We start from the raw sequence: 27,902 nt of genomic DNA, 5'->3' as shown, positions 1-27,902 counted from the left end.
CTTAAGAGGACGAAAGGAAATTTAAAAAAAAAATCTTTAACGGGGAGAAAAAGAAATAAAGGGTTCTTAACCAACTAACCTAACTACACTAAGCTACTTGACTAATCTAATTCAACTACATCTGAAGTAAAAGCGAGAGAGCGCACTGCTGGAGCTCCAACTCGGACCAAGGGCGGCTGAGAAGGAACTGGTGGGTGAAAGGGCTGCACAGCACTAGTTAATTGCCACTGCAGGCGCGAGACGGCGAGAGTGCATCTGCGGCCCAGCCAGGTACTGCTATTGAAATTCTCTGACTAGAGGCGCAGGGCGCACAATCACCTAAAGTGGAGCTCTCACAGGGACTCCACTTGAAGAAGAACAGGTAGTTCTATATTTTGATGACACCTAAACTAGCATTAGTATACGTTTAGACAATTGGGAAGTCTGGAATGGACCCCCAAAAATTCATCCAGTCCAGATCTGTAAGACTTTAGAATTTACAACTAGTTTTAAATTCTAATATCTCTAGATCAATGTTGTCAAGGCTCTTACGTATGGTGAAACAACCTTTGCTAGTTGTTTTTTTGTTTTGTTTTGCAAACTTTGGAGCCCTATGATACATTCTTATTACTCTTGATCAAAATGGTTTTCTTCCCTCCTCTCAATTTTCAGTCTTGTTGATGCTACTGTAGGGGCTCAGGCTCTACTGGATTTTTCAGTGCTGGACAGACAGATGGTAAAAGGCTTAAACAATAATTTTTGTTCAGTCACATACAACTTGCAAAGTGGGTGGAGATCAAACTTTTAGGGTCACATTCCAGAGATATTTATCTTTATTCCAGCGATATCGTTATTTTGCCTTTGAGGTGCACCAAATGAGATATATTAAATGATAATAGGATCGTCTCCTATTATTATTTAATAGATCTCATTTGGTGCACCTCAAAGGCAAAATAATTATATACACTCTCCAGATTTAATTTTTGTAATCCAGTAAAAGTCAGCCCTAGCAGAACTGGTTAGCTCTTTCCAGGAAATTCCCCTCCATAAAGTTTAAACACTATAGTTAATAACAGTAGTATAGTTGGAGTGCTAGCAACAGCTACAGTAACTCCTCGCTTAACATTGTAGTTATGTTCCTGAAAAATGCGACTTTAAGCAAATGATGTTAAGCGAATCCAATTTCCCCATAAGAATTAATGTAAATAAGGGGGGGTTAGGTTCCAGGGAAATTGTTTTTACCAGACAAAAAACTATATATTATATAGATATACACACAGTATACATTTTAAACAAACAATTTAATACTGTACACAGCAATGATGATTGTGAAGCTTGGTTGAGGTGGTGAAGTCAGAGGGTGGGATATTTCCCAGGGAATGCCTTGCTGCTAAATGATGAACTAGCACTCAGCTGAGCCCTCAAGGGTTAACACATTGTTGTTAATGTAGCCTCTCATCAAGGCAGCACGAACACGAGGGAGGGGAGACAGCACAGCAGACAGAGACAGACACACACCGTGTGTGTGTGTGTGTGTGTGTGTGTGTGTGTGTGTGTGTGTGTGTGTGTGTGTGTGTGTGAGAGAGAGAGAGAGAGAGATGCACACTGCCCCTTTAAGTAAGCTGACCCACTCTTAAGTGCATTGTCTTTTTAAGTGGATCAGGAAGTTGAGACAGCAGCTGCTGCCCCAAGCTCTCTCTGTCTCTCTCTGTCCGTGTCCCCTCCCTGCTCTGTATGGAGAGGGGGTAAAGCAGGGTGCAGGAGCAGGGTGACACCCTGACATTAGCCCCCCTTCCTCCCCTGCGCAGGAAGCAGGAGTCTCTGGGAGGAGCTCCAAGGCAGAGGGCAGGAGCAGCACATGGCAGTGGGGGGAGGGACAGCTGAACTGCCGATTGATAGCCTGCTGGGTGGCTGCAGCACAAGGAACTTAGGAGAGCGGGGAGCTGATAGGGGGGCTGCCGGTCCACCCTGGTTACAAGCCCCCACCAGCTACCTGCAACAGGCTGCTCTTCCTGCAAGCAGTGGACAAAGCAGGCGGCTGCCAAACGACGTTAGAAGGGAGCATTGCACAACTTTAAACGAGCATGTTCCCTAATTGATCAGCAACGTAACAACGAAACAACGTTAACTGGGACGACTTTAAGTGAGGAGTTACTGTACAGGCAAAGATGCTTAAGTATTTCCATTCAAAGCCCCTTTTTTGAGTTGCTCATAAAAGTTTCCAGTACTTTCATCTATCAGGCTGCAATTTTATAGGCCCTGGTGTCTACCCAATGATTTTGTTTGCCTTTTTTTTTTTTTTGTTTAGTTTGTGTAAAAACTCTGTTAGTCATTTTTGAGTACAAGGAGAGTAAGGGAATTTCCCCATTATAAATAAAACTCTCTCAGCTTTCTACTTAATTTATTTTTGGCTCTAGTGTAGAAATGACTGAGGCAGAAATAGAAATATGGCAAGGAATTGGCATGCTTTCATAAGGTGCCTTTGAGTTAAAGCAGGTTTGGATTTAGCAAAGTTATGAACTTTTGAAGAAAAAATGTCACATTGTGACACATATTCCTTCAGTGTCTTTCTTCAGGAAGCTAATGTAAGGATGATAGACATGTTTTAGATTAAACAGAAAAAAATAAATAGAATCAGACTATTTTTACCTCAATAGGCTGAGGATCATTAAGGTGGGCACTGAGGTCCATCAGAAGCTGGGGCATCCAAGTTGGTACATCATAAGGGCTTGACAAAATACATGCACTAAGTCCAAGCACACCAGCATGGCGCTTAACCAAGTCTGCAATGAAAAGACCGTAATATACATGTGGCAGGATACAAATCTCTCAAAGTATGTTTCCATAACACAGCCAGACTTGAAACTTCACTTTCAGTAATTCCAGCTATTTTTAACTTATGAAAAGTACTAAAATAAATACACATTAAACGTAAGTTGTCATGAGCAGTAAAGTGCAACTAACATCCATACTAGGGGAATTCTTAATGTCCACCTCTTCTATCCATTACAGGCTCTTGTGAAGAATCAAAAAGGAGAGGTTATTTACCAGTTCAAGGGCTGCCTCTGCATATCTACACTCAGTGGACTAAAAAATGCCTACATCAGTTTTCTGTAACTTTCTGGTAAACTGTTCCTATTGGGGCTCATGTAAATACAGTCCAATGCCACTGAAAGTTCTAGGGAGGGCAAGCTCTAACTTAGTTCCTTTCTCCGGTGCCTCACAGGTGAAGGTGGATGAGGAGTGTGACTGCTAAGACAACCCTCAAAGAACTACACTTACTGGTAAAATAACCACTTCCTCTTTGACGAGTCTCTGAATACATGTACTTTCATGGAGACTGGTAAGCAGTACACCCTAGGTATAAGAATAAACCACAAAAACCTATTAATCTAGCCATATAACCCTGCTCTGTAGTAGTATATTGTTATTTAACATTTGTACTGTATCAGCACCCAAAATACCTAATTGGGATTGGGACCCCATTGTGTTAGGAGCAATATAAACATACAGGAAAAAAGTCAAATGTATAAACAAAAATATTTTGTCATGATGGTTTATAAACATTTAAGTATTATAAATATTTGCATACACATCAGATCTGTTTCTTTATGTATATTGCTTGAAGATTCCTCCTTAACTGCACGGCCTATTCTAGCCATCTGAGTTGTCTAAGGATGATGTAAATAAAGTAACTGAACCAGTTTTTTAATTTAGAGTTTGCTTCTCTGAGGCAGTGTCTTTACCTGCAGAAGGAATGGTATCCACCACTGTGCCAAGGTCTCGCTTTCTCTTTTTTGGTAGTCTTGTCTTGCAGAGCTGTTCAAAGTGAGTCTGCACAGGGCTATCCATAGTGAGGAAGTTGCACTGTAGCAGACCACTCAGTGTGGTAGCAGCCATTTCTCTCACCTACGAGCAGAAACATCAGCTACATCAATTACTACAGCAAACATTCATGGCTGACTTTTATTACTGCCCTTTGGACTTATCAGTTAGATTACGTTGCCATACTGTGCTTGAGAAAGGTCTTTCAAGTTTTTATCACCTCATCTTAGTAGGCCATTAAATACAATTAGTATATTAAAGTGTCACATATAAAGCAATAACCAATATTCATTTACAATTTTAAAACTGTCTTTACACAGGTAGACAAAATTAGTGATCCACGACTGCAGCAAACAATAAAATTTCAGTGTCAAACTTGTGTTGTAAGCTAAAACAGCAACTGATTTTGAATTTTGAAAAATAGTCATGTGTGATAAATATATAATCCAGAACAATTTATAATAATGCTACTGTGATTTTATAGAAAATATATAAATAATACAAGTATTATAGAGATACCTGCTTTCTCCATTAATGAAATCGGTACACTAAGGTCAGTTTACACAGGGGAAAGTATACCTTTATGCAAAGTGTTTCATTTCTTTCCTTGCTACATATGAAACCTTTATAATCCACAGCATAGGATGAACATCTTGGAGGTGTGCAATTTTAAGAATTTTTATATTCATGATATCCATTATCCTAGTTGAATCTTGGGAAATTTACCAGGCCCCCCTGTATTAAGACTGAATTACCACAATACTCTTCATAATGCTGTAACTCTTGCTGATATTTATAAGCAATGTTGGGTTATTAGGCAATAATATCATGTCAGTAGTGTGCAGTCACTGACTCAGTTCTGTAGCCTTCCAGTATTTATTTTACTGCCTTGAGCCTTGGTCAATCCATCAGTAAACTGGCTTGTAAAAATAGATACGATAGAGACATGCACCGCTCTTTTGTAACTAAGTTACCAAAAGTACAAGCCAAATCAATTTCAACTAATTATCCACAAATTCACAATGCTACTATCTTTTTTATAATTTCACCGGGTTTAATTATATTTGAAGACAATTAAATTACTGTTTGCTTACAAAAACAGCTACGCCTACTCAGTGTTACTACATCACTCCTAACAGGCTATTAAAATCAGTGAAACACACACACAAAATTAATAAATTGTAGAAACACAGGTTCTGCCTTGTCATCTCAAATTTGGTCCTGTCATAATAGGCCCATTGCTATTAAAAACCAAGGTGTATGGGCTGACCATAAGAACATTTTAACATTTAAAAATCTGAAAGCCCAATTAGCTTATTAAAATGTTGGCAGCAGTTGCCTCATTTACTGATAAGTACATACTGTTACACTTACACTAAACAGAACGCACATCTATCTAGAGTACAAACACCTACCAACGCTCTGAATCCAATGTAGCAGATTATAATAAATTATATCCTTGAACATAATGTTCTGAACCTCCACAAAGCAATAAAGTATAGCAGCAAGTGCTGTAATAATTAAACATAGTAAGTTAACAATAGGCTCTTGAGACTTCCTTCTATTTACATTTCCACAGCATATTATTCAAATGTGATCCTTGTTATTAATAGTGTAAAGTATGAAGTGAAATAGTCTGCCAGTACTGTTTATCAGCAATTTATGAGCCTCTTAAGGACTAAGCTATTAAATGAAACATGAAGTGCTAATGCAAGTCCCAGAATAGGTGGAAGCCTGGCTGTAAAGTGAGCAGGCTCACTAGGTAACTAATCATTTACATCACTGTTCACTGTATTAGAATCCATTTTCAATATTGTCAAATCAATCTTACTAATGGTAATATTTTGCTGCAAGAAACACCTAGAAACAAAGTCCTTAAAAATTACATTAATAAGGTATAATTTTATACATATATACTGCAATACCCATTAACATCTCACATAGTTAAGGATTTATAAGCCATCAGGCCTATATGATGATCTAAAAGCTACAGAGTAGAAACATATTCAGTGGAATACTTTCCCATGCATCAGGATTTTCTAACTACACTTTTTTGTAGAGGAGTCAAACTGTAGCAGTTGGCTTTCTTGTTCTAAAAGTAAGTAATAAGTGTTTAATGACATACTGAAAATTAGAACAAAAAATTCAGACCACAATGTAAAGTTTTAGTGAAGTACTCTCAATGCTCTATTTGCTGTAAGAAGCTAGGACACTCAAGTTTCTTAAAAGGGAAATTGTAATAAAAAGATTTTAAGCCGTACATTTCACTATATACTTTTACAGTATATAAAGTACAAAAAAAGAAGCAAAGTATGAAGCTGCCATTTTGACAGTTTCCTAAAGCAGATCAGGACTGAGAAAATTTAAATCCCATTAAAAACACTATAAATTAGATTCAATGTTGTCTTACAGTAAATTATGTACTTTTTATATGTTTTGGTTCATTTAACAGCTGTTTTAACATTGACTCCATGAACAACTAACGAAACATCTTAACCCTTTAAGGGACCATTTACCCAGACTAGATGTTTCAATTTCACAGATTTTAATACCAGAATGGATAAGTTATGAACAAACTAGGCAGCTGCCTAGGGCAGCATATTCTGCCTAGGGAAACCAGGGCCAACCTGATGGCACTGCAACACCGCATGTCAGGTTACAATGCCATTAACTCAAATTTGGCCTAGCTGTCCCTCCGTCCCGATGGAGGTGCGTCTGGGCTCACTGCACACACCCCTACCCCAGTTGAGAACTTCTGTTCTAGGGAATAGGGGATGGCAGACTGAACTTTTGCCTAGGCCGGCAGACTGTCTTGAGAAGTCTTTAAAAATGGACCATGATACTGATCTAGTTTGAAACACAGGCAGTAGAACTCCAAACGCTAATTCACATATCAAGCCTAATTACCTGTGGTTGAACTAAAATCAGTTGAAAATTACAATTAAGGACTTCAAGGGATAGATAATCTACCACATCCCTTGATAAGATGTTCCAGTGGTTCATTGCCCTCACTGAAAAATCTGTGCTGAATTTCCAGGTTTTTTTTTTTTAAGCTAACTTCAGCTTTCTAGTCACTAGATTTTTTTTTTTAAAATACCTTTGTCTGCTAGATTAAAGAATCCAGATATTTTCTCCTTGTAGGTACTTTGAGACCATGATCAAGTCATGTTTAAGCTTCTCTTAAATAAACTATAGACTGAGGTCCTTTAGCTTCTCATTGTAAGTTGTATTTTCCAGACCTCAAATAATTCTTGTAGCTCTTCCCTGAATCCTTTTCAACTTTTCCCAACATCCTTTTTAAGTGTGGACACCAGAAGTGGATATAGTATTTCAGTAGTGGTCTCATCAACGCTACAGGCAATATCACCTCCCTACTTCTACTCTATATTTCTCCAAGGATCCTTCCAAGGATCATGAGCCATGGTATTACACTAGAGTTTATGTTCCTTTGGTCATCTACCATGATACCTAAAAAAGATATGGTGGATGAGGTAATATCTTTTATTGGACCAACTTCTGTTGGTGGAAGGGACAAGCTTTCAAGTTTCACAGAGAGACCATCTCGGGCCTTGTCTGCACTACAGAGTTTTGTCGACGCAAGTTAAGCCGACAATCAAAATGGGTATAATTAAATTGCTTGTGCATGTTCACACTATGCTCCTTCTGTCAGCAGAGTGCATCCACACTTGGTACTGCAGCATCGACAAGGAGAGCAGTGCACGGTCCTACTTGACACCTTCTGCAGCTGGGAGTTGTGGGACGGCGGAGTGGATCGTCTCATGATGCAGTTCTTTCTGTCCCTGCATTCATGGGCTTCCGACTGCATTTTGCGGCATTTTTCAATGGCCTGTTTATTGTGCACCCGCCATCTTTGTGTGAAAGGATGGATCCCGCACCACTCTCTACTGTTGTGGTCACTGTTATGAATACACTGAAGATGGTCATGCAGTATATCATAAGCACCCAATCTGAACAGGAATCAGAGTTGCCTGACCTGCTGTGTGTCATGGAAAGAACCACCACCAGATTACTTCTGGCATTCACGGAGCAGCTGAACACAGTGGACTGTGGAATGCGTCTTTGGCAGACTAAAAAGTACACTCGTGCTGCCTTTAAGGCAGGTTATACCAAAACGAGGAAAACATTCCCATGGTCATAGCAGCCTGCTGATGGTCCATAATATTTGTGAGGCTAAGGGTGAAAAGTTTCCCCCGGAATGGAGCAGACAGATACCAGCGCTATTAGAGGGGCACAACCGGGGGCTATTCGAATCAGGGAGGTTTTGAGGCGATATTTTGATAATGAGCCCTAGTAATGTAAGTCTTTCTATACAGCACTCTGCCATGCTTTGTTAACTTGCTGACTTGCATGAAAATTGTGATGATTCCTGACTGGGATTTGTAGTCAGCAAATGATCACCACTATGTATTATTACCAACAGCAACCACCACATGTCGGAGACAAATAAAGATTGGTTATCTTTCAGAGAGTTTGTTTTTATTAAATACCAATTAACAACACACATGAAAGGCTTGGTGGGAAGGCAGATAACAATGAAGGGCAGTATAGACTTTCATAGCTGTGTGTAAGTCCAGCTATCATTTTGGAAGCTGACCGATGGGGGTGGCATGAATGGGGTACTGAGATGTTCCAGGAAGTTGCAAGGGAGGAGTTTGGGGAGGGCATGGAAAGCAGTTCTGTATCGACTGAGGTGGGAGGGAAGCATGCATGTGTTCTGCCTGGAGAGTGATTAGGGACTTCAACATCTCTGTTTGCTCCTCCATCACTTTTATCATCCACTCCTGGTCCTTTACAATGCACTCCTCACTCTCCTTTCTGTCCTGCCTTTCCATTTTAAATTTTTCCTTCAGGGTCTCTCTCCACTCCCTGCGTTCTCTTTTTATGGCTTCTGAGGATTGAAGCACCTCTTGGATCATGTCCTCCCTGCTCCGCCTTGGTCACTTCCTTATCTGGCAGAGGCGCTCTGCCGATTTGTGAATGTCACATCTGTGTATTGTTTCTTGTGCTTCTACAGAAGTATGATTGTTAGTTCACACACAGCAAAGAATCATTATAGTAAAATACACCTCTCTTAACATATCAATCACTTTCTCACTGTCCCTGGGTGGAGAAGAGGTCCTGGCTCACCATGGTACTAGACAACCCTGTCAACTGTCCCATCTTGTCGTCCAACTCGACCCCCTTGTCCACCACTTTGTCCTTAGGGTTGAGTCTGCTGTCCGCTGTCTCCAGCCCCCCCCCCCCCCCCCCCCCCGTATCCCCAGGTCTCTTGGCAATGAAGGTGGGGTCGCTGCCAAGGTGACACCCGCTCCTTATAGAAGCGGCAGGCCTTCGGTGCAGCACCAGAGCGATGGTTTGCCTCCCTTGCCTTCTGGTACACCTGCCTCAGCTACTTTATCTTCACACAGCACTGATGCGTGTCCCGTTCGTAGCTCTTATCCAACAAGCCACGAGAAATCTGCCCATAGGTATCAAAGTTCCTATGACTGGAGCGGAGCTGGGACTGCACAGCCTCCTCTCCCCACAGTGCCAGCAAATCCAGCAATTCAGGTGTGCTCCAAGCGGGAGAGCATTTGCTTCATGGAGCTGTCCAACACCAAGCAAACAGGAAGTGGAATTTCAAAAATTCCCTGGCCTTTAAAGGGGGAGGGGCGGATGCCTATGTACCTGGGTGTAGGGCAGCAGAGTTCGAACTGCTGATGAGAGTGGTCAGGTTAGGCATTGTGGGATATCTTCTGGAGGTCATTTACAGCGACATAACCAAGTGGGGTATCTACACTGGCACTTTGTTGATGTAACTTTGTCGCAAAAAGTTCTACGCCTCTTGTCAAGGTGGTTTTATTTTGTGGGCAAAACAAGAGAGTTTTGTCAGCAGAAGTAGCACTGTAGTGTGCATACCTCCACTGCTTTGACGACAAAACCTGACTTTTGTCAACAGAACTGTGTAGTATAGACAAAGCCTGGGACATGGGTTTTATGGCCCATTACAACAACTTGCATCTGAAGAAGTGAGGTTCTTACCCACGAAAGCTTATGCTCCCAATACTTCTGTTAGTCTTAAAGGTGCCACAGGACCCTCTGTTGCTTTTTACAGATTCAGACTAACACGGCTACCCCTCTGATACAACAACTTGTAACACACCCTGCTGCCTATGTACCCGCCATTGTCCTGCAACTGCAGAGGTGTTAATTGCCCATTTCATTTTAAGTGGTCATCTACAAAGTGCTTATGCTAAGTCTGTCCCACCTTGCATTTAGCTTGGACATGCTAGATTCCTTTTCCAGATCTGAGGAAGAGCTCTATGAAGCCTGAAAGTTTGTCCCTTCAAGCAACAGAAGTTGGTCCAAAAAAAGATATTACCTCATCCACCTTGTCTCTCTCATGTCCTGGGACCAACACAGCTACCACAAAACTGCAAACATGAGGGCTGGGCTGAGAACTGTGGAAGTGATTCCTGAGGAACCCATCAGAAATACTAGAAATTTAAAAAGTCCATTAAGAGAGAGGCAAAAGAAGTGGCGGGGAAAACCATAAATTTTAGCATTTTTACTTACAATAACCTGAAAATCCATTTCAGAACTAAGAACTTGTCTGTCACGTTTCAGCCCAGAACAGAGAGACAAGGTATACAGACTATTAGAAATGAGGTTCTATACTGAAATCACCTTCTCATTAAACATAACACAATGAAAGCAATGCTATGGTAATTACTGAAACATACTGGAACTTGCCAATTCTTATAGTGAAAAAGCAAGATTACTGCTACAGTAAAGTAAGGTTTCCATGGTAACAACATGATTGCAAAAGATTATTACACAAAATAGCTTTTGCTGATTTCTACCTCAGCAGTTCAAGGACATATGTTTTATCTAATTATTTGCAAATCTATTTAACTATTAAAAGTGAACAGCAATTTTTGTAAATTATGTAAACGTGGGATTATGTGATGAATGCCTTGATTAGTAAGGATAACAAGTTATATAGGCTCACAGCTCTTGTTTAACTGTAATACTATAACATGTAGTGACATCGAAGAGACCTGCTGGAGAATGGAGCCAGTGCACTGGGAGCAGAGGGTTAAAGTGCTGTTCTTTAAATACAAGGTGCAATCTCGCACAATTTGAAATATTAATTCTATATTTATGTTTTAAAAATTACTTGCAATTCACCTTTCACAGCTTAGATTTTCATAATAGTGAGACTTTTGACCCCATTTTAAACAGATTTTACACAAGAGCATCCTCTTGCCCTTCCAGGAAGAGAAACATGTTACATGAAAATGAACTTTTAGTTAGGCATTATGGATAAGTTGTTCTTTGCAAATAAGAGACAGAACGAAGTGGTATTTGGGGACCAGAGGTGAAAGGGCTGAAACATTAACATTTCTCACTATGATTCTGCACTGTAAATTATATATTACACATCACCCATGTGATTTCATAGAACGCTTTTTAATATATCCAATACATTATTGGTATAATGTTAATTTAAAAAGCTTTATTGAGAGGAAGAATTTCACAAATTAGAAGCCCTGCTGATAAACATTTGTGGTTCCCATGAACACTCTTTGTAATGCACCTCACATTCATGCCCACTAGTGCTCTCAAGAGCACACATACATTAAAATCACCATTTGAGTTTGACTTTCTTTGATTTGTGCATCCTGAGCATTAGTAGTTTCCTAGAAGCCAAATTTCTCAACATTTCTAATACACAGAATACTGCTTTGATGGTCAGAATACTTATGGCCTATCTGTTCTCCAATGAGATGCTATGTTTTCTCAAATCAACATCTGGCTTTTAAGCTGGATGCATTTAAGTTACTTAGGAACTTGAAAAAAAACGGTTACTAACTTTCTGTAACTGTTGTTCTTCAAGATGTGTTGCTCATGTCCATTCCAATGTAGGTGTCTACTCGCTCCGAACACCACTGCCGGAAAGTTTTCCCCTCAGTGGTTTCGGTTGGGTTGGCTCTGGTGCCCCCTGGAGTCACACCTCATATTGGTGGTATATAGGGTCCCACCGACCTGCTGCCTCCTCAGTTCCTTCTTGCCAGCTAACTCCAACAAAAGGGTGGGGGGGGAGGGGAGGTTTGGAATGGACATGAGCAACACATCTCGAAGAACAGTAGTTACAGAAGGCTAATAACCGTTTTTTCTAGAGTGCTTGCTCATGTCCATTCCAATGTAGGTGACTCCCAAGCAGCTGCACCAGTGGAAAGTTTGGAGTTCATTGGCACACTGACTGTAACACTGCTTGGCCAAAACCCACATTGTCTTTAGCTTGCTGGGTGATGGCATAGTGGGATGCAAAAGTGTGGACTGACGACTATGTTGCTGCCCTACAGATGTCCTGAATCAGAACTTGGGCCACGAACGCAGCCGATGATGCTTGAGGCTCTTGTAGAAAGGGCTGTCAGTGGAGGAGCTGGGACCTTTGCTAGGTTGTAGCATGTGCGGATACAGGAAGTGATCTACGATGAGATTCTGTGTGCTGAGACTGGCCGGCCTTTCACTCTGCAATGGCTATAAAGAGCTGAGTGGATTTCCAAAAGGGTTTAGTCCTTTCTATGTAAAACGCTAGTGCATGCCTAACATCCAGCACATGGAGTGTCTGTTCCTCCCTGTTAGCATGTGGCTTCTTATAACGAATAGGATAGGAAGATATCCTGGTTACTATGGAATTGTGAGACCACCTTTGGCAGGAAGGTCGCGTGGGGCCGCAGCTGCATCTTGTCCTTGAAAAAGACTGTGTATGGTGGTTCTGAAGTAAGGGCTTGGATCTCTGAGACCCTTCTGGCTGAAGTAATGGTGGCCAGGGAGGACACCTTCCAGAACAGATAGAGCAGAGAGCACATTGCCAGCAGTTCAAATGTAGTAGAACCCCTGACCCCCTTAGCTCCGGTGGAACCTCTTCCACTGCTCCCACCCTTAGAAGCGACTGCACCTTCTGGGCCAGAAGTGGCTTGTGAGAAGGTCCTTGAAGAGGGACGGGAAGGGAGAGTGGGAAGGAGGTGAACAATTGACTTGAAGGGTATATCCCAGTTCTATCGTGCGTAGCACCCAGAGCTTTGAGGTAATGCGGGCCCACGCCTGATAGAAGCACCCCTGTAATCCTAACCGGTCCACAAATATAGGAGAAATCAGATCCACACATTGTCCTGGTACATCCCATCAAAAGTCCTGCTTAGACCCCGCAGATTGTCTCGGGAGGGCGCAGGGAAGGGGGGCGTGGGAGGAGGAAGAGGGAGGCAGGCACCGGGGCAGACTAGGACTGGGACAGAGGACTTCTCTTATAGCCTCTACTCCATCTCCTGCTATAGTCTTGTCTCTGCTGTGGTTGGTAGAAGTGGGCTGCTGATTGGGGCTTAGAGTGCTTCCTGGCAGGAGCCGGTATATGCAACCCCAGGGATTTCAGGGTGGCTCTGGAGTCTTTCAGACTATGCAACTTCAAGTCCATTTGCTCAGAAAAGAGCAACTTGCCTTCAAATGGAAGGTCCTGCACAGTCTGCTGCACCTCACAGGGCAACCCCAAGGATTGAAGCCATGAGCTTCTTCTCATGATCACAGCTGAAGCCATGGATTGGGTTGAAGAGTCTGCCACATCCAAAGCTGCCTGAAGGTGACTTCCTTGCCACCGATTTCCCCTCTAAATTTAGGGCTGAGAACTCGCCTCATGACTCCTGAGGCAAAAGCTCCTTGAATTTCACTATTGCACTCCAGGAGTTGAAATCATATTGGCTCAGGAGGGCTTGCTGAGCTGGAGGCCGCCAGTTGAGTACACCTTCCTGCCAAAAAGGTCTAGTTTTTTGGCATCTTTGGCCTTGGGAGTCGGCCCTTGCTGCTCACGCTCATTTACCACTGAAACAACCAACGAGCCCGGTGGGGCATGTATGTACAGAAATTCGTACCCTTTGGGAGGGACAAAGTACTTTCTCTCCATCCTCTTTGCAGTAGGTTGGAGGAATACAGGAGTCTGCCATAAGGCCTTGATGGGGTCCAAAATGGTATCGTTCCAAGGCAGAGCCACCCACGATGGCCCTGAAGCTGCTAAGATGTCTACCAGGGCATGGAAAGATTCAGAGATCTGCTCCACCGGGATACGCTCCTGAGGAGCTCCTGGTATACCCTGTAGTGGTCCTGGGAAGGCGCCATACTCATACAACTCATTGGGGGAGGAGGAGGAGGATGCCTGTATCGGTAGGGGCCTTGTTCCTTGCCCTCTGCAGTGGCTGGGTCCTGTGGTGCTGGGTTTTGCAGTTCGGTACCATGCTTGGCACCAATGCTTGGTCCTTGCTCCAAGGTAGGTGGTGCGGGAGCTCTTAACTCTGATACAACAGAGTTGGACCTCTGGGACTGTGGACCCTGGACTGGCTGAAAAGTCCAGAGATTCCAGAATGGCCACTATAGTGGCATCTACCACTGCACTGGTGGCCAGGATGTTGGCGGGATACTCTGACTCATCTCAGCCATTGGGTATTGCCGATTGGAGTGGTGTCTGCTCCTGTGGGAGAACGATGCCAGGAGGGAGGTGACTGATGCTGTGACATGGCCGGCTTGCCCTTTGATGGCACCTGGGGTCTCGGTGCTGCAGTGTCCCTCGCCTCTGGTGCTGCTAGTGTTAGCTACCAAATGGTGGGAGGTGGGAGATCATGGTACTGGGACTGACGTTAACTCCCTCACTGTCTCAAACGCCTCCGGTGTGGATGGTAGCGCCAGGGGTGTCGAACTCCAATGACTCACTCTTGGCGGAGAGTCCAAAGGTGCTGGATTCAATGGCGCCCTTCCTGGGCTGGAGTCAACAGTACTTTACGCACCGCTGGTGTCTCCGAATGGCCAGGCACGAGTCGCACTCTGTCAGCATCAATATGCCCTGCAGACCTTGAGGTTGGGGAATGCTCCCAGGCCAGTTTCTCTCTGATTCTTACTCGGCATTGGTGATGGAGAGCAGTGTCGAGAGTCCTGTGCCAGAGTTGTCTTCCTTGGCACTGGAGAGGAGTGTCAATGCTAGGAGTCCCAGCCCATAGTGGAATGGCACTGTATTTCCCTTAGAGACGACAGGGCACTTCATACTGAAGTGAAAGTATTCAGTGTTGGGTCAACATGACTCAGCTCTGAAGGGGGACCAAGCGCTGCCTCTATAAGGAGGAACTTGATTCTAGTGTCCCTGTCCTTCTTCATTCTGGGTCTGAAGCTCTTGCAAATCCTACAACTCTCCTGAACATGAACCTCCCCTAGACACTTGAGGCAGCTGGAATGCAAGTCACTAACCAGCATCGGCTTATGGCAAGACACACAAGCTTGAACCACGGGGACCGAGGCATACCCGGTGCCGGGGAAGGGCTAACCCCGCTAAGCGGGGTCTGCTACTAACTAACTGAAACTCAAGATAAAGAACTATTTATATATAATCAACAAAGTCAACTGTGAGAGGTACTTGCAGGAAAAACGCAAGGACAAGCAGCAGTTCCAGCGACTGTCATGGGCAGTAAGAAGGAACTGAGGGTGTGGACAGGCCCTATATACCAGTGATATGAGGGCGCGACTCCAGGAGGCACCAGAGCTGACAAAACGGATACCACTGAGAGAAAAACTTTCCAGCAGCGGTGCTCGGGGTGAGCATACACCTAATTGGAATGGACATGAGCAAGCACTTGAAGAAGAAAGATTAATTTTGAGTCTGAACATTCAGTCCTTTGACCAGATTTGACTCAGGCCTGGTCTACAATACAAACTTAGGTCGACATAAGCTGTGTTAAGTCGATCTAATAATTTATGTCTACACTACCCAGTCCCTTTCGCCGACCTAAGGGGCCCATAAAATCAACTTCTGTGCTCCACCTCTGTGAGAGGCGTAGTGCTTGATTCGACATCCACGCGTCGACATGGAGATAGCGTAGACACTGCGTTGTGTAATTTGAATGAATTGGCTTCCAGGAGTTAAAGCCCCAGGAACTTTTGAATTTTCATTTCCTGTTTGATCAGCATGGAGAGATCGTGTGGAGAGCTCCTGGAGACTCAAGGCCGCAAATGCACTTCAGCATGGAGTACACAGGGGATGGTGGATCTTATTGCTGTGTGGGAAGAAGAGTCTGTGCAGGCAGAGCTCCGATCCAGCAGAAGAAATGCTAACATCTATGCCAAGATTGCGCGGAGCATGGGAGAGAAGGGCTACACCAGGGAAATGCAGCAGTACTGCGTGAAAATAAAGGAGCTTCGACAAGCGTACCAGAAGTCAAGGGAGATGAACAGTCATTCTAGTTCTTCCCCACAGACATGCTGCTTTTATGAGGAGCTGCACGCGATTCTCAGCAGCGACCCCATCACTACCCCAAAACGCTCCGTGGATACCTCCCAGGAGCCCCACGCGACCTCAAGCAACAACGAGGAGGACATTGTTGACAGGGAAGTGGAGGAGGAGGAGGAGAATGTGAGGCAGGCAAGTGGAGGATCTATTCTCCCTGATGGCCAAGAATGTTTTTAACCCTGGAGCCCATTCCTTCACAGGACCAAATGGCAGAGCATGATACCAGGGAAGGCAACCCTGGTGACTACACATTGCCAATCAAACTGTAGGGGTTACATGCTATTATTTTTTATGTTTAATCTGAACAAAAAAGTAGGTGTAGTGGGTATCGGTGGCCACTCCAGCTATGCAGAGAGTGCTCTCTGAAAAAGACTGTTTGTGTGCAGGGGGATGGCCCGGGAATCCTCCATGGAGATCTCTAGGAAGCTTTCATGGAGGTACTGTACTCTGCAATCCTTTGCAGAAGGTTTCTGGGAAAGGCTGCCTTATTTCATCCACCACGGTAGGACACTTTCCCACGCCACTCCAGTATTAACTCTGCTGGCATCATTGCAGCACACAGCATTGCAGCATAAGGACCAGGTTTGTACCCAGACGATTGCAGCATCTGCTCCCTTGCCACCTCTGTTACCCTCAGGAAAGTGATATCGCATAGGGTCACCGAGGGGAAACGGGGGAAGTTTTCAATGCTAGCCCTTAAGCGCAAACAATTCAACAAGTAATTCACTATCCCTCCTCCCACCCCCTCGGTGAAATCTGGTTCACACAACAATGCTTTCCCAAATGTGCTGTGGTTGTGGTTGGAAGGGATCACCACGTATTGCAAGCAGCATTGGGGGGAAAAAAGGGTGTGTGTGGTGGCTTCCTGTTTGTCTCCCTTCCCCCCGGTGTCGCTTTTGTAAAAAACAAACTATTTGGGGAGCTTTACACTGGTGCCTGTCCTCAAGCACCATCCAGGTTGCTAAGGGAAAGGAGACTTTTCTCAAGTTCGACCCTGTGATCCCAAGGATGTGTCACAAAAGCAGCTGCACAAGACCTCTCGCCCATTCCTCATGGCCGTACTCACCATGGCTAGAGCAGCAAACCGACTCTTGCAAGAGCTAGCAGTTGTGATTACATTGTGGCTTGCAGTGAAGTGTACTGAGGGGTATTTTTTTAATAAAAAAAAATTAACCTTGCACCAGAAACTATGTATGCATTGTCAATACTACCCTTGTGCTTTGCATTCCTTGCAGCTGAAACCTTGTCCATCGGCGCATCCTCCACACCATGACAAAGACTTTCCCAGATTACAAGGCAGAAAAAGAAGACTTGGGAGGACATGTTCAATGAGTTAATGCGCGCCTCTGAGAGTGACAAGACGGAGCTCAGAGCGTGGACGATTACACTGTCTGAGAACCTGGACATGGACAGGGAGGACAGGAGAGCATGCAGGGAACAAGAGTGTGTCACACAGAAAGAGATGCTGCAGATTAAGGAGGAGCAATCAGACATGTTGAGGTTCAAGAAAGGCAGATGGATGCTAGAGTCCCTATGCTGAACTTGCTGCCATCAGCGCCCAGGTCTACATCCTCCTCCCCAAACCGTCCTATGAGGCGGGAGGGGTGGGGAATTCGGTATCCGTGGCACTCAACACCAGGGGAGGGTACAAGGATCAGAAGGCGCCCATTCCCACACCTTTGATTGTTATTGCAGTGCATCTGTAAGCAAGCTTTCCTTGTTTCTCCCCCCCCCCCCCAGTGTTATCAGCCCTTTTGCCCAGGTTATCTTACTTTTCTTAGCTGTCTCTCTGTGTTTGGGTGCATAATAAAACTTAACGGATTGACGAGAAAAAGCTCTTTCTTCATTCAACACACAGTGGTTGGTGGGGGTGGAGTTTACAGGGGAGAAAATGCAATGGATGGGACAGTCTGGTAAGAAACAACATAGATAAGTGTCACATTATTCTGGCTCATTGCTGAAACTGGTTTTCAAAGCCTCATGGAGACGCAAAGCCCCTCGATGTGCTCTTCTTATTGCCCTGGTGTCTGGCTGCTCAAAATTGGCTGCCAGGCAATCTGCCTCAACCCCCACCCCGGCAGAAACTTTTCTCACTTTGTTTCACAGATATTATGGAGCACGTAGCAGGCAGCAATAACAATGGGGATATTGCTTTCACTGAGGTCTAACCTAGTAAGCAAACAACACCAGTGACCTTTAAATGTCCAAAGGCACATTTGATCACCATTCTGTACTTGCTCAGCCTATGGTTGAATCGGTCCTTATCACTGTCCAAGCTGCCTGTGTATGGCTTCATAAGCCATGGGAGTAAGGACTAGGCTGGATCTCCCAGGATCACGATTGGCATTTCAACATCACCAATGGTTATTTTGCAGTCTGGAAAGAAAGTCTCTGCTTGCAATTTTCTGAACAGATCTGTGTTCCTAAAGATAAGTGCGTCATGCACCTTTCCCGACTATCCCATGTTGAAGTCGGTGAAAGCACCCGTGATCCACCAGCTCTTGTAACACCATTGAGAAGTCCCCCTTTCAGCTTATGTACTCTTTGGGAAGGTGGTCTGGCGCCAACATAGGGATATGCATTCTGTCTATCACCCCACCGCGGTTAGGGAACCCCATTGTGGAAAAACGATCCACTAAATCCTGCATGTTGCCCAGAGTCACTATCTTTCTTAGCAGAAGTCTGTTAATGGCCCTGCAAACTTGGATCACAACAGATCACTCGGTAGATTTATCCACTCCAAATTGATGCCCCACTGACTGGTAGCAGTCTGGCATTGCAAGTTTCCACACAGCTATCGCCATTCGCTTCTCCACTGTCAGAGCAACTCTCATTTTAGTATTGCTGCGCTTCAGGGCTGACGAAAGCTCTTCACACAGTTCCTGGAACGTGGCCTTACACAATCGAAAGTTCTGCAGCCACTGCTTGTCTTCCCATAGCTGCATAACAATGCGGCCCCACCAGTCAGTGCTTGTTTCCTGGGTCCAGAAATGGCACTCAATCCTGTCAAGGTGTTGCGTGACTGTCACCAGCAACTGTGAATTGCTCCGCTCTATGTCTTCCAGCAGGGCTGGTTGCGTGGCATCACACTGCTCCGCGTGGCGGCTCCTATATCGGCTATGTAAATACTGCATGATAAGGCGCAAGGTGTTTGTAATGCTCACAACAACAGTGTACAACTGAGCAGGGTCTATGCTTATCGTGCTATGGCATCCGCGCGGGTAACCCAGGCTTGCGAAAAAGGTTTGGTTTGTTTGCCGCTGATTTCAGGGAGGGACGTAAGTGCAGCATGGGAGGCTAATGCCATGTTCCCATAACCAACTGCACCAATGTTTTGGTCTCATAAGGCATTGCAAGCCCAACCCAAAATTCCACTTAGCTATGTACACTGTTGGATAGCTACCCACAGTGCAGCGCTCCGTGCGTTGATACAAACCCTGCTAGTGAGGATGCACTCCACCGACACAATGAGCGTAGTGCTGACACGCAAGATCAACTTGCTTAAATCAGAGGCTCGATGTCAACTTAACTTTGAAGTGTAGACATGGCCTCAGTCCGACTATACTTCTGGAAAATCCTAGTAACACTGATAATTTCTCAAAGACACAAAACTAAAAATTACTTCAATAGTGGTGATAAATGGAAGATATTTAAAGTGTATTTCTACTCTGAAAATAAACTTTATAAAAAGGCCATTGTGAAGTTATGTTTCTATATTTCAGTGGCTTCCATTTAAAAGTAAAAAAATGTTTTTTCTAACAGTCAGTCCTGCAGACTCAACCTAGAATCTGAGTCAGGCTTGGGTTTTTTGTTTTTGTTTTTTAAATTACTCATGCATCACATCAGTAATAACAGTTCTGCAAGACAAATTCTGCCCTCAAATGTGTGCAACTCCATTGTCTTCAAATTATATCTGTGCTACTCTATTGAAGACATTCAGAACTGAGGGCAGAATTTGGTTCTGCAATAGGAACTTACTTCTGATGTATGAGCCTAGACAGAGTCCAGTTCACTTGCTCATAATACTGCAGAGCCAGGATTGCCAACTTAAGTCAAATGTAGTAAAAACTTACTTTTGTCACTATAATCAGCTGATGTGAATGAATACACACAGGTACATCAAGGAGTCCAGTGGCACCTTAAAGACTAACAGATTTATTTGGGCATAAGCTTTCGTAGGTAAAAAACCTCACTTCTTCAGATGCACGAAAGCTTATGCCCAAATAAATCTGTTAGTCTTTAAGGTGCCACCGGACTCCTTGTTGTTTTTGTGGATACAGACTAACACGGCTACCCCCTGATACTACACACAGGAACCACCTGCTGAGTAAGAAAGTGTTATTTTTACATACTCCGATTTTAGAGTAGAAATGCATTTTAAATGTGAAGGCTGGGTTTTCTCCTCATACCCATGATGTCCTTAGTACTGTAATGATACTATCTCTGTTCCAATTGTATTTAAAACAGGACAGAAATCATTGTGAGGCTTGTGCCATTTTATTATTGCTAATGAAAAGCCTTCTGGAATAATTTTGTTTTCCTGTTGAAAGTAGAATTTTTTATAGAATACAAGTCTATACAAGTTAGCATTTTAAATATATATTCAAGAAACTAAACAAATGCATTTTCTATTACTGCTAAATATGGAAAACTTTCTATTCTTTGTATGAAGTTACACAGCAAGAGGCAAGAAACTAGATATATAAAGATAAATATAAAAAAATTCAGTTCTGCTTCTTTTATTCACATTCAATGTCTTTCACTGAAAGTCAAAATACACGGGAATAGGTATAACTTCATTTTTACCTCAAGCTGTTCATCTTCCAAAAGTTTTATAACCAACCATCTTATGTCATTGACTGCTTCTTCATTGTTGAGGAAGATAAAGAGGTTATAAAATACCATAGTTTGGAGGTAGGTCAGTATTGTGTACTTAGCATGCCAAGAACTGCTTCTTGCTGTCTGTAAAGCAACAAAGATTAAACAGTTAGAATTAAAAACAAGGTCATGTAGACAAGCCATTTGATTTACTCTAAATATTGTCATATACCATTACTTAAACCTTTTGTGCTACTGTAGCAAGTTACTCATAAAAGTTGTTTCCCTCCTTACAGTTAGCTTTGTTTTGTTTATGTTCTTTTAAGCTAAATTTCAAAAGCATCTAAATACTTAATATTTGTAGTACTGGATATATAACTGAGAAACTAAATAGATCACTCCTTCTGATTTGTTCATGACCTCAGATACCAGCCTTTTCTAAGTGGCCAAAAAGGTTAGTTATGCTCAACTTTGCATTGCAATTGTCTGTATAGTGGACTTTAACTATGAAAAAAATGCTTGTTACTGACAAAAGATGTAAGCAATGGGTGAAAGTTGAACTAGTACCACCACTTTGACTGCATCCATTGCTTACACCCATTTTCAGCAATGGGTGATTTTTCTAGAGTAGATGAAGGTTGAAAGATTCAAGGAAAAAAATCTATTTGCTCAATTTTTTTTACTTTGTGCATTTGATAGCACTTTGTATACAATCAGTTTCTCCATTTCTCTGTATAGTCTGTTTTCCTTTTCATTTGTGTGGGTCTTTCACAAAGTTATAAGTGGGACAGACATACATTTTAGCAGAAAAATACCATTGTAAAACCACAAAAAATAGGAGGGGGATCCAAGAGAACATGCTGCATTCTGAAACTACATTTTAACTTGTTTTTGAGATAGACGTCATCAACTGGAAATCTGTTCTAAGGCTGCGAGTCTGCCACAGAGATCCCCAGAGCCCTCCCCCAGCACCAGCAGTGCCCCCAGAGCCCCCCAAGATTAAGTCAGGGGTATATAATACAAGTCATGGACACGTCACGGGGCCGTGAATTTTTGTTTATTGCCCGTGACCAGTCCATGACTTTTACTAAAAATACCCATGACTAAATCTTAGCCTTAACTATGTCCCTTTCAAAGTGACATTTTTATTTTAAGTCGACTTATTACTAAACCCTTACTTATTTTTATTTCTTAAAATAAATTTTACACCCCATCTGGGTCAAATAGTTGACAAGTAAAAAAAATAAAACTGGGAACAGAGCTTTTTTGTGATAGTATTCTGTTAAAACAAAATGTGAAACATTCATAACATTCATGTGTTTTCCCCTTACAGGATTTATACTCATAGGAACCTAAATGTAAATTTAATATTTTTCTGCTTAAGATAACTATACTTTCAAACACTGGGTATAATTTTTAGTGAACAAACAATCCTTTCTTTATAAAGAGTTCAATGCTTTATTAGTATGTATTTCTGCTTGGCAAAAACAAACAAACAAACCTGGAAGCTGATACAAAAGCCAATTTACAAAGTTAATTCTGTTCCAGATTATTGTTCCTGATGACCAAACACTAACACGGAATTTATTACAAAGCAAAAGCAGTAAGCAGTCTCATTAGTGCTGCCTTTTTGGCTGGTGTACAGCGAATTACTGTACTGCAATCAAGAGTTTAACTAAGTACTTAAACATTCATCATGATTTTGGTGAGATGTATGCCACTTCAATATAGAAATGAACGAATAAAGTAGTTATACTGGCAACAGTATCACTATACAGACTCAAAGAATATAAGCAACAAATCATTTCAAAAACCGCAGAAGACCTTTGTACATGTAGCACTGTCAGGAAATAAGAAATACTTTGTTTCATAATTGTTAACTCAAGTTACCTTGTATGAATAACAAGCGCAACAGGTTTTAAAGTGATGTGCATTCATTTAAACAACGTAGATCAGACTCACTTGTTTTAGCACCTGGAGTACCAAAGGCACTTGTTGAGGATATAACAATCCCTGAGACATTAGTGATAAACACATCTTAGCATCTCTTTTGAGTTCATCATAGCTATTGTCATTTTCTACTGGTGCAATCTACAAAATAAGAAAACAGAAAGAATTAAATATTTGTTGCTAAAAAAAAAAAAAATCCTGAAAAAAAAAAAAAAGATTAAAACTTCTTTGCATGAAATTAATATGTTATCCAAGGGGGAAAATATTTGTTTTAATAAGTCAGTGGTAAAGATTAAAACTGGGTCAGTCATCAAGGGTCCTATTTACTTCAGTGTGTGTCTAGAAAAAAGTTTAAAATTTCTATATTTTAACATGTACAATTTATCTACCTATAAATGCTCAAGTGGTCTAAATTTGTTAAGTAAGGTAAATGAGTGTCTTTAAGGTGTTAGGCAAAAGTTTGAAAAAATGTTTTTAACATTCCAAGGAAGGATATAAAGTAGATGGCTGTTTAACAGAGTTTTTTCCATACCCAACTAAGTTTCTCTTTCATATCCTCTAAGCCAGTCCAGACACTTGGGTATAATTCCGCCCTGCCAGTAGATAATCACACAAGAACTTTTTGTTCAGGTCACCACCGGTATAAGAAGGGTTTGCTAGCCCACAGAGGTCAGCTGTTGCTGTCTCCAGCAGTAGAGAAGTCCTTTGCGGGTTGATAGAGGAAAGATGAGGAAAAATGGACCTGAGACTACAGAACTCTCTCAGTCTGGGTCACCCACAGTGTGTGGTTTTCCCTTTTAGGCTGTCTGCTGAGAGGTTCAACATGTCCTACTCCCACCTCTAGGAACTCAAACTCCTCAGATACCAGGCTGTTTCCCTCAGAGGCTCTCTCCTTTTCCTTTGTACAAGGTTTGGAATGAAAATAATGGCTGAATTTGAAAACTGCTGGTTGCAGTACCATTGGCTAAACAACAGATGCACTAATAATTCATTTGATTGAGAAAAGATGACAATGTTTTAAAGGTTGTTCTTACATGTGGAGGATATCTTTCACTGAAGATCTCTGACACAGAAGAAGTTATTCACCTTACGCAGTAACGATGATTCTTCGAGACATGTGTCCTTATGGGTGCTCCACTGTAGGTGTGTCTGCGTCCCTGCATTGCTGATTGGAGAACTTTGGTTGCAGTATCCATTGGGTGTGCTGCGCCACGAGCTAGCCAGCATGTGGGGGGTAACTGTCCTCAGTTCCTTCTTTACCATGGAGTCATAACAAGAACGCCGAAGCATAGGGGAGAAGGGCGGGTTGTGGAGCACCCATAGGGGGACACATCTTCGAAGAACCATCATTACTGCACCAGGTGAGTAACTTCTTCAAGTAGTGTCCCTATGGGTGCTCCAGTGCAGGTGACTCCTGAGCAGTACCCCTTTTCGAGGGCTGGGACTTCAGAGTGGGATCAGTTAGAGATGACAAGTACTGTGGAGCCAAACATGGCATCAGAGGCAGAATCCAAAGTGATTGCATAGTGTTCTGCAAGGTGTGGCCTGACGTCCATGTCTCCGCTCTGCAGATTTCTGAGACAGGGACATCCTTGAAAAAAGCAACAAATGAGGAGATCGATCTTGTGGAATATGTCCGGATCAAGTGAGTGAGTGAGTGTGTCAGTCACATTACGAATTTGGTAGCACTGTCTGATGCAATTAGAGACCCACTTACAGAGTCTTTGGGCTGATCCTGCTGAGCTCTTGGATCTTTCCACCACAGAGAGGAAAAGTCATGGGGATTTCCTGAAGGCTTTGTAGAATGCTAGAGCTCTCCTAACATCTAAGGTATGTAGTATAGCCTCCCTTATTGTCTTGGTGAGGCTTGCAGTAGACGATTGTAAGGTGGATTGACTGATTCATGTGAAAAGGGGAGGTTACCTTAGGGATGAATTTTGGATGTGGCCTGAGTGTAACCTTGTCTGGAAAGAATACTGTGTAGGGGGGATGCGCCATCAAAGCTGCTATCTCCCTTATTCTTCTAACTGAGGTAACTGCTATCAGGAAGGCTGTTTTCACTGATAGGTACATTAGCGAACAGGTGGCTGTGACGGGTTCGATCACAGAAACCCCCTTGGGACTGTCACCTGATATGCTGAGACTACCTCTGAGCCCATTTTCTCTGCCAGTTCGGGCCTCCAGAACCCTGCCTTGTTGAGCCAGACATGCCAGTCTGCTCCAACACAGACCCAGGGTCTGAACCACACGCCCCAAAGGTGCAGACTTAATTGAAAACAGCTTAAGAAGTACTCCTGTCTCCAGCACCCGGACCCCCAGCTCCCAATGGGATCCAAACCCCAAATGAATCTGTTTTACTCTGTATAAAGTTTATACAGGGTAAACTCAAATTGTCCGCCCTCTATAACACTGATAGCGAGATATGCACAGCTGTTTGCTCCCCCAGGTATTAATTACTTACTCTGGGTTAATTAATAAGCAAAAGTGATTTTATTAAGCATAAAAAGTAGGATTTAAGTGGTTCCAAGTAATACAGACAGAACAAAGTAAGTTACCAAGCAAAATAAAACAAAACATGTAAATCTAAGCCTAATACATTAAAAAACTGATTACAGATAAAATCTCACCCTCAGAGATGTTCCAATAAGCTTCTTTAACAGACTGGACTCCTTCCTAGTCTGGGCCCAATCCTTTCCCCTGGTACAGTTCTTGTTAGCTCCAGCTCAGGTGGTAACTAGGGAATTTCTCATGACTTGAACCTCCTTTGTTCTGTTCCACCCCTTTATATAGCTTTGGCACAAGTCGGGAATCTTTTGTCTCTCTCGGTCCCCACCCCTCCTTCTAAATGGAAAAGCACCAGCTTTAAGATGGATTCCAGAACCAGGTGACATGGTCACATGTCCTGAGAGACCCCAAGCCTTCATTGCTCCTGGCCTGACTCACAGGAAGGGTTGCAAGTAAACAGAGCCATTTACAACCAATTGTCCTAGTTGATAGGAGCCATCAAGATTCCAAACCACCATTAATGGCCCACACTTTGCATAATTACAATAGGACCTCAGAGTTATATTTCATATTTGTAGTTTCAGATACAAGAATGATACATTTATACAAATAGGATGATAACATTCAGTAGATTATAAGCTTTGTAATGATACCTCACAAGAGACTTTTTGCATGAAGCATATTCTAGTTACATTATATTCACACACACTAGCATATTTTCATAAAATCATATGGAGTGCAACGTCACAGTGGCCATGGGTTCAAAGGGGGGCCTAGTCAGCCCTTTCAGTACCAGGTTTAGGTCCCAAGAGGGGGTAGGAGTCGAGATTGAGGGAAGAAGTTTATTATACCCTTAAGGAACCTTTTAGTGGTTGGGTGCGATTGGGTACCCTTCTATGGGTTGTTGAAAAGCTGTGACAGCTGCTAGATGGACCCTAAGAGAGCTTAGGGACAATACTGACTTTAAGGGTCATGTGGAGGACTTTCTACTGTGTATTAGAACCTCTTGTACTTCCTCTGAGCATCAACTTTCTAGATGCTGGAACCATGCAGGAGCCATGCTTTGAGGCAGAGAATCCCAAAGTAGAGATGTAGGGTACACCCTTTATTTTGCGAGAGGAGATGTAAAATGGTTGGAAGGGAGATTGGAAGGCACATCACGAGCTGTGTCAGGTAAGGTACCAGGTCTGTCTTAGCCAAGTAGGAGTAATCAGGAACATGAGCTTAGTCCCTTTGGCAGTAGAGGAAATAGAGGAAAGGCATAAAGAGTGACAGGGTAGAGTGTTGTAGAGAGGGTAGAAAGGTGAAGTGGATGGAGTACCTGGATTGGACAATCTCTAGGACCCATCTGTTCAATGTTATGCGTTTCCAGGCACTTTGGAACCCTGACAAATGGTGGCCAAATGGGTGCATGGTCGTAGACAGTAGTGGGGAGTGGTCTTGTGGTGCCTCGACCTGCCCATCAAAAGTGGTGCTGAGAGGCAGGGGCTGGGTTGAAGATTGTGGACCAGACGGCTTATGTTTTGGGAATTTTCCCTTTTTTCTTTGTGGCTCATAATGGTGCTGTGATGGGAATTGAGATGAATAAGGTCTGTGTTGGGATTGGGGGCTAAAAGATCTCTTTTGTCCCAGCATGTAGAGTCTCAGCGACCTGAGGGTGGCCCTGGAATCCTTTAAGGTGTGGAGGGAGGTGTTGGTCTCTCAGCGAAGAGCTTCACGTCCTCCACTGTGGTCTGCACCTCCTTCGGGAATACCGATAAGTGGAGCCATGACACCTGTCTCATCACCACAGCAGTGGATCTGGCTGCCATGTCGGCGGCATTGAGGGCCAACTGCAGTGATGTTTTTGCCACCAGTTGTGACTCCTGAATGATGGCCTTGAAGGATTCCCGATGACTCTCTGGCAACTTATCAATAAAGTCATTCAGTTTATTGTAATTTGTGTAATTGTATTTTGCCATGAGTGCCTGGTAATTGGCAATATGAAACTGTAAAGTGGCCGAGGAAAAAACGGTTACCTACCTTTTCGTAACTGTTGTCCTTCGAGATGTGTTGCTCATGTCCATTCCATTCTAGATGTGTGCACACCCACAGTCACAGCTGTCGGAGACTTTTGCCTGAGCGGTATTCGTAGGGTCAGCTGTGGTGCCCTCTGGACTGCCACGCTCATGCGTCAGTATATCAGGTGCTGATGGCCCTTCGCCCTCTTAGTTCCCTCTTGCCGGCAACTCTGACAGAGGGGGCAGGAGGGCGGGTAATGGAATGGACATGAGCAACACATCTCAAAAGAACAACAGTTACGAAAAGGTGGGTTACCATTTTTTCTTCTTAGAGTGCTTGCTCATATCAATTCCATTTCAGGTGACTCACAAGCAGTATCCTCGGAGGTGGGCTTGGAGTTCACAGATGTGCGATTTGTAATACTACTCTACCAAAGTCGGTGTCATCTCGGGCTTGCTGGGTAAGTGCATAGTGAGATGTGAACTTGTGACTGGAC

At 43.2% G+C, this 27,902-nt stretch overlaps 1 protein-coding gene across 1 annotated transcript in view; it reads right to left on the bottom strand.

Annotated features, from left to right (window-relative positions):
• Positions 1-27,902, bottom strand: part of PSME4 (proteasome activator subunit 4) — a 213,237-nt gene that overhangs the window by 6,368 nt on the left and 178,967 nt on the right. Inside the window, exons 42-45 of the mRNA XM_065400759.1 lie at positions 22,913-23,041; positions 20,939-21,094; positions 3,726-3,888; positions 2,629-2,762 (exon numbers count right to left, since the gene is read on the bottom strand). Coding sequence (XP_065256831.1) covers positions 2,629-2,762; positions 3,726-3,888; positions 20,939-21,094; positions 22,913-23,041 — 582 coding nt within the window. The remainder of the gene's footprint in view (positions 1-2,628; positions 2,763-3,725; positions 3,889-20,938; positions 21,095-22,912; positions 23,042-27,902) is intronic.

This window comes from Emys orbicularis, chromosome 3 (assembly GCF_028017835.1).
Source record: "Emys orbicularis isolate rEmyOrb1 chromosome 3, rEmyOrb1.hap1, whole genome shotgun sequence".
In the NCBI taxonomy this organism is placed as follows: Eukaryota; Metazoa; Chordata; order Testudines; family Emydidae; genus Emys; species Emys orbicularis.
This window is presented reverse-complemented; position numbering and strand designations above follow the sequence as displayed.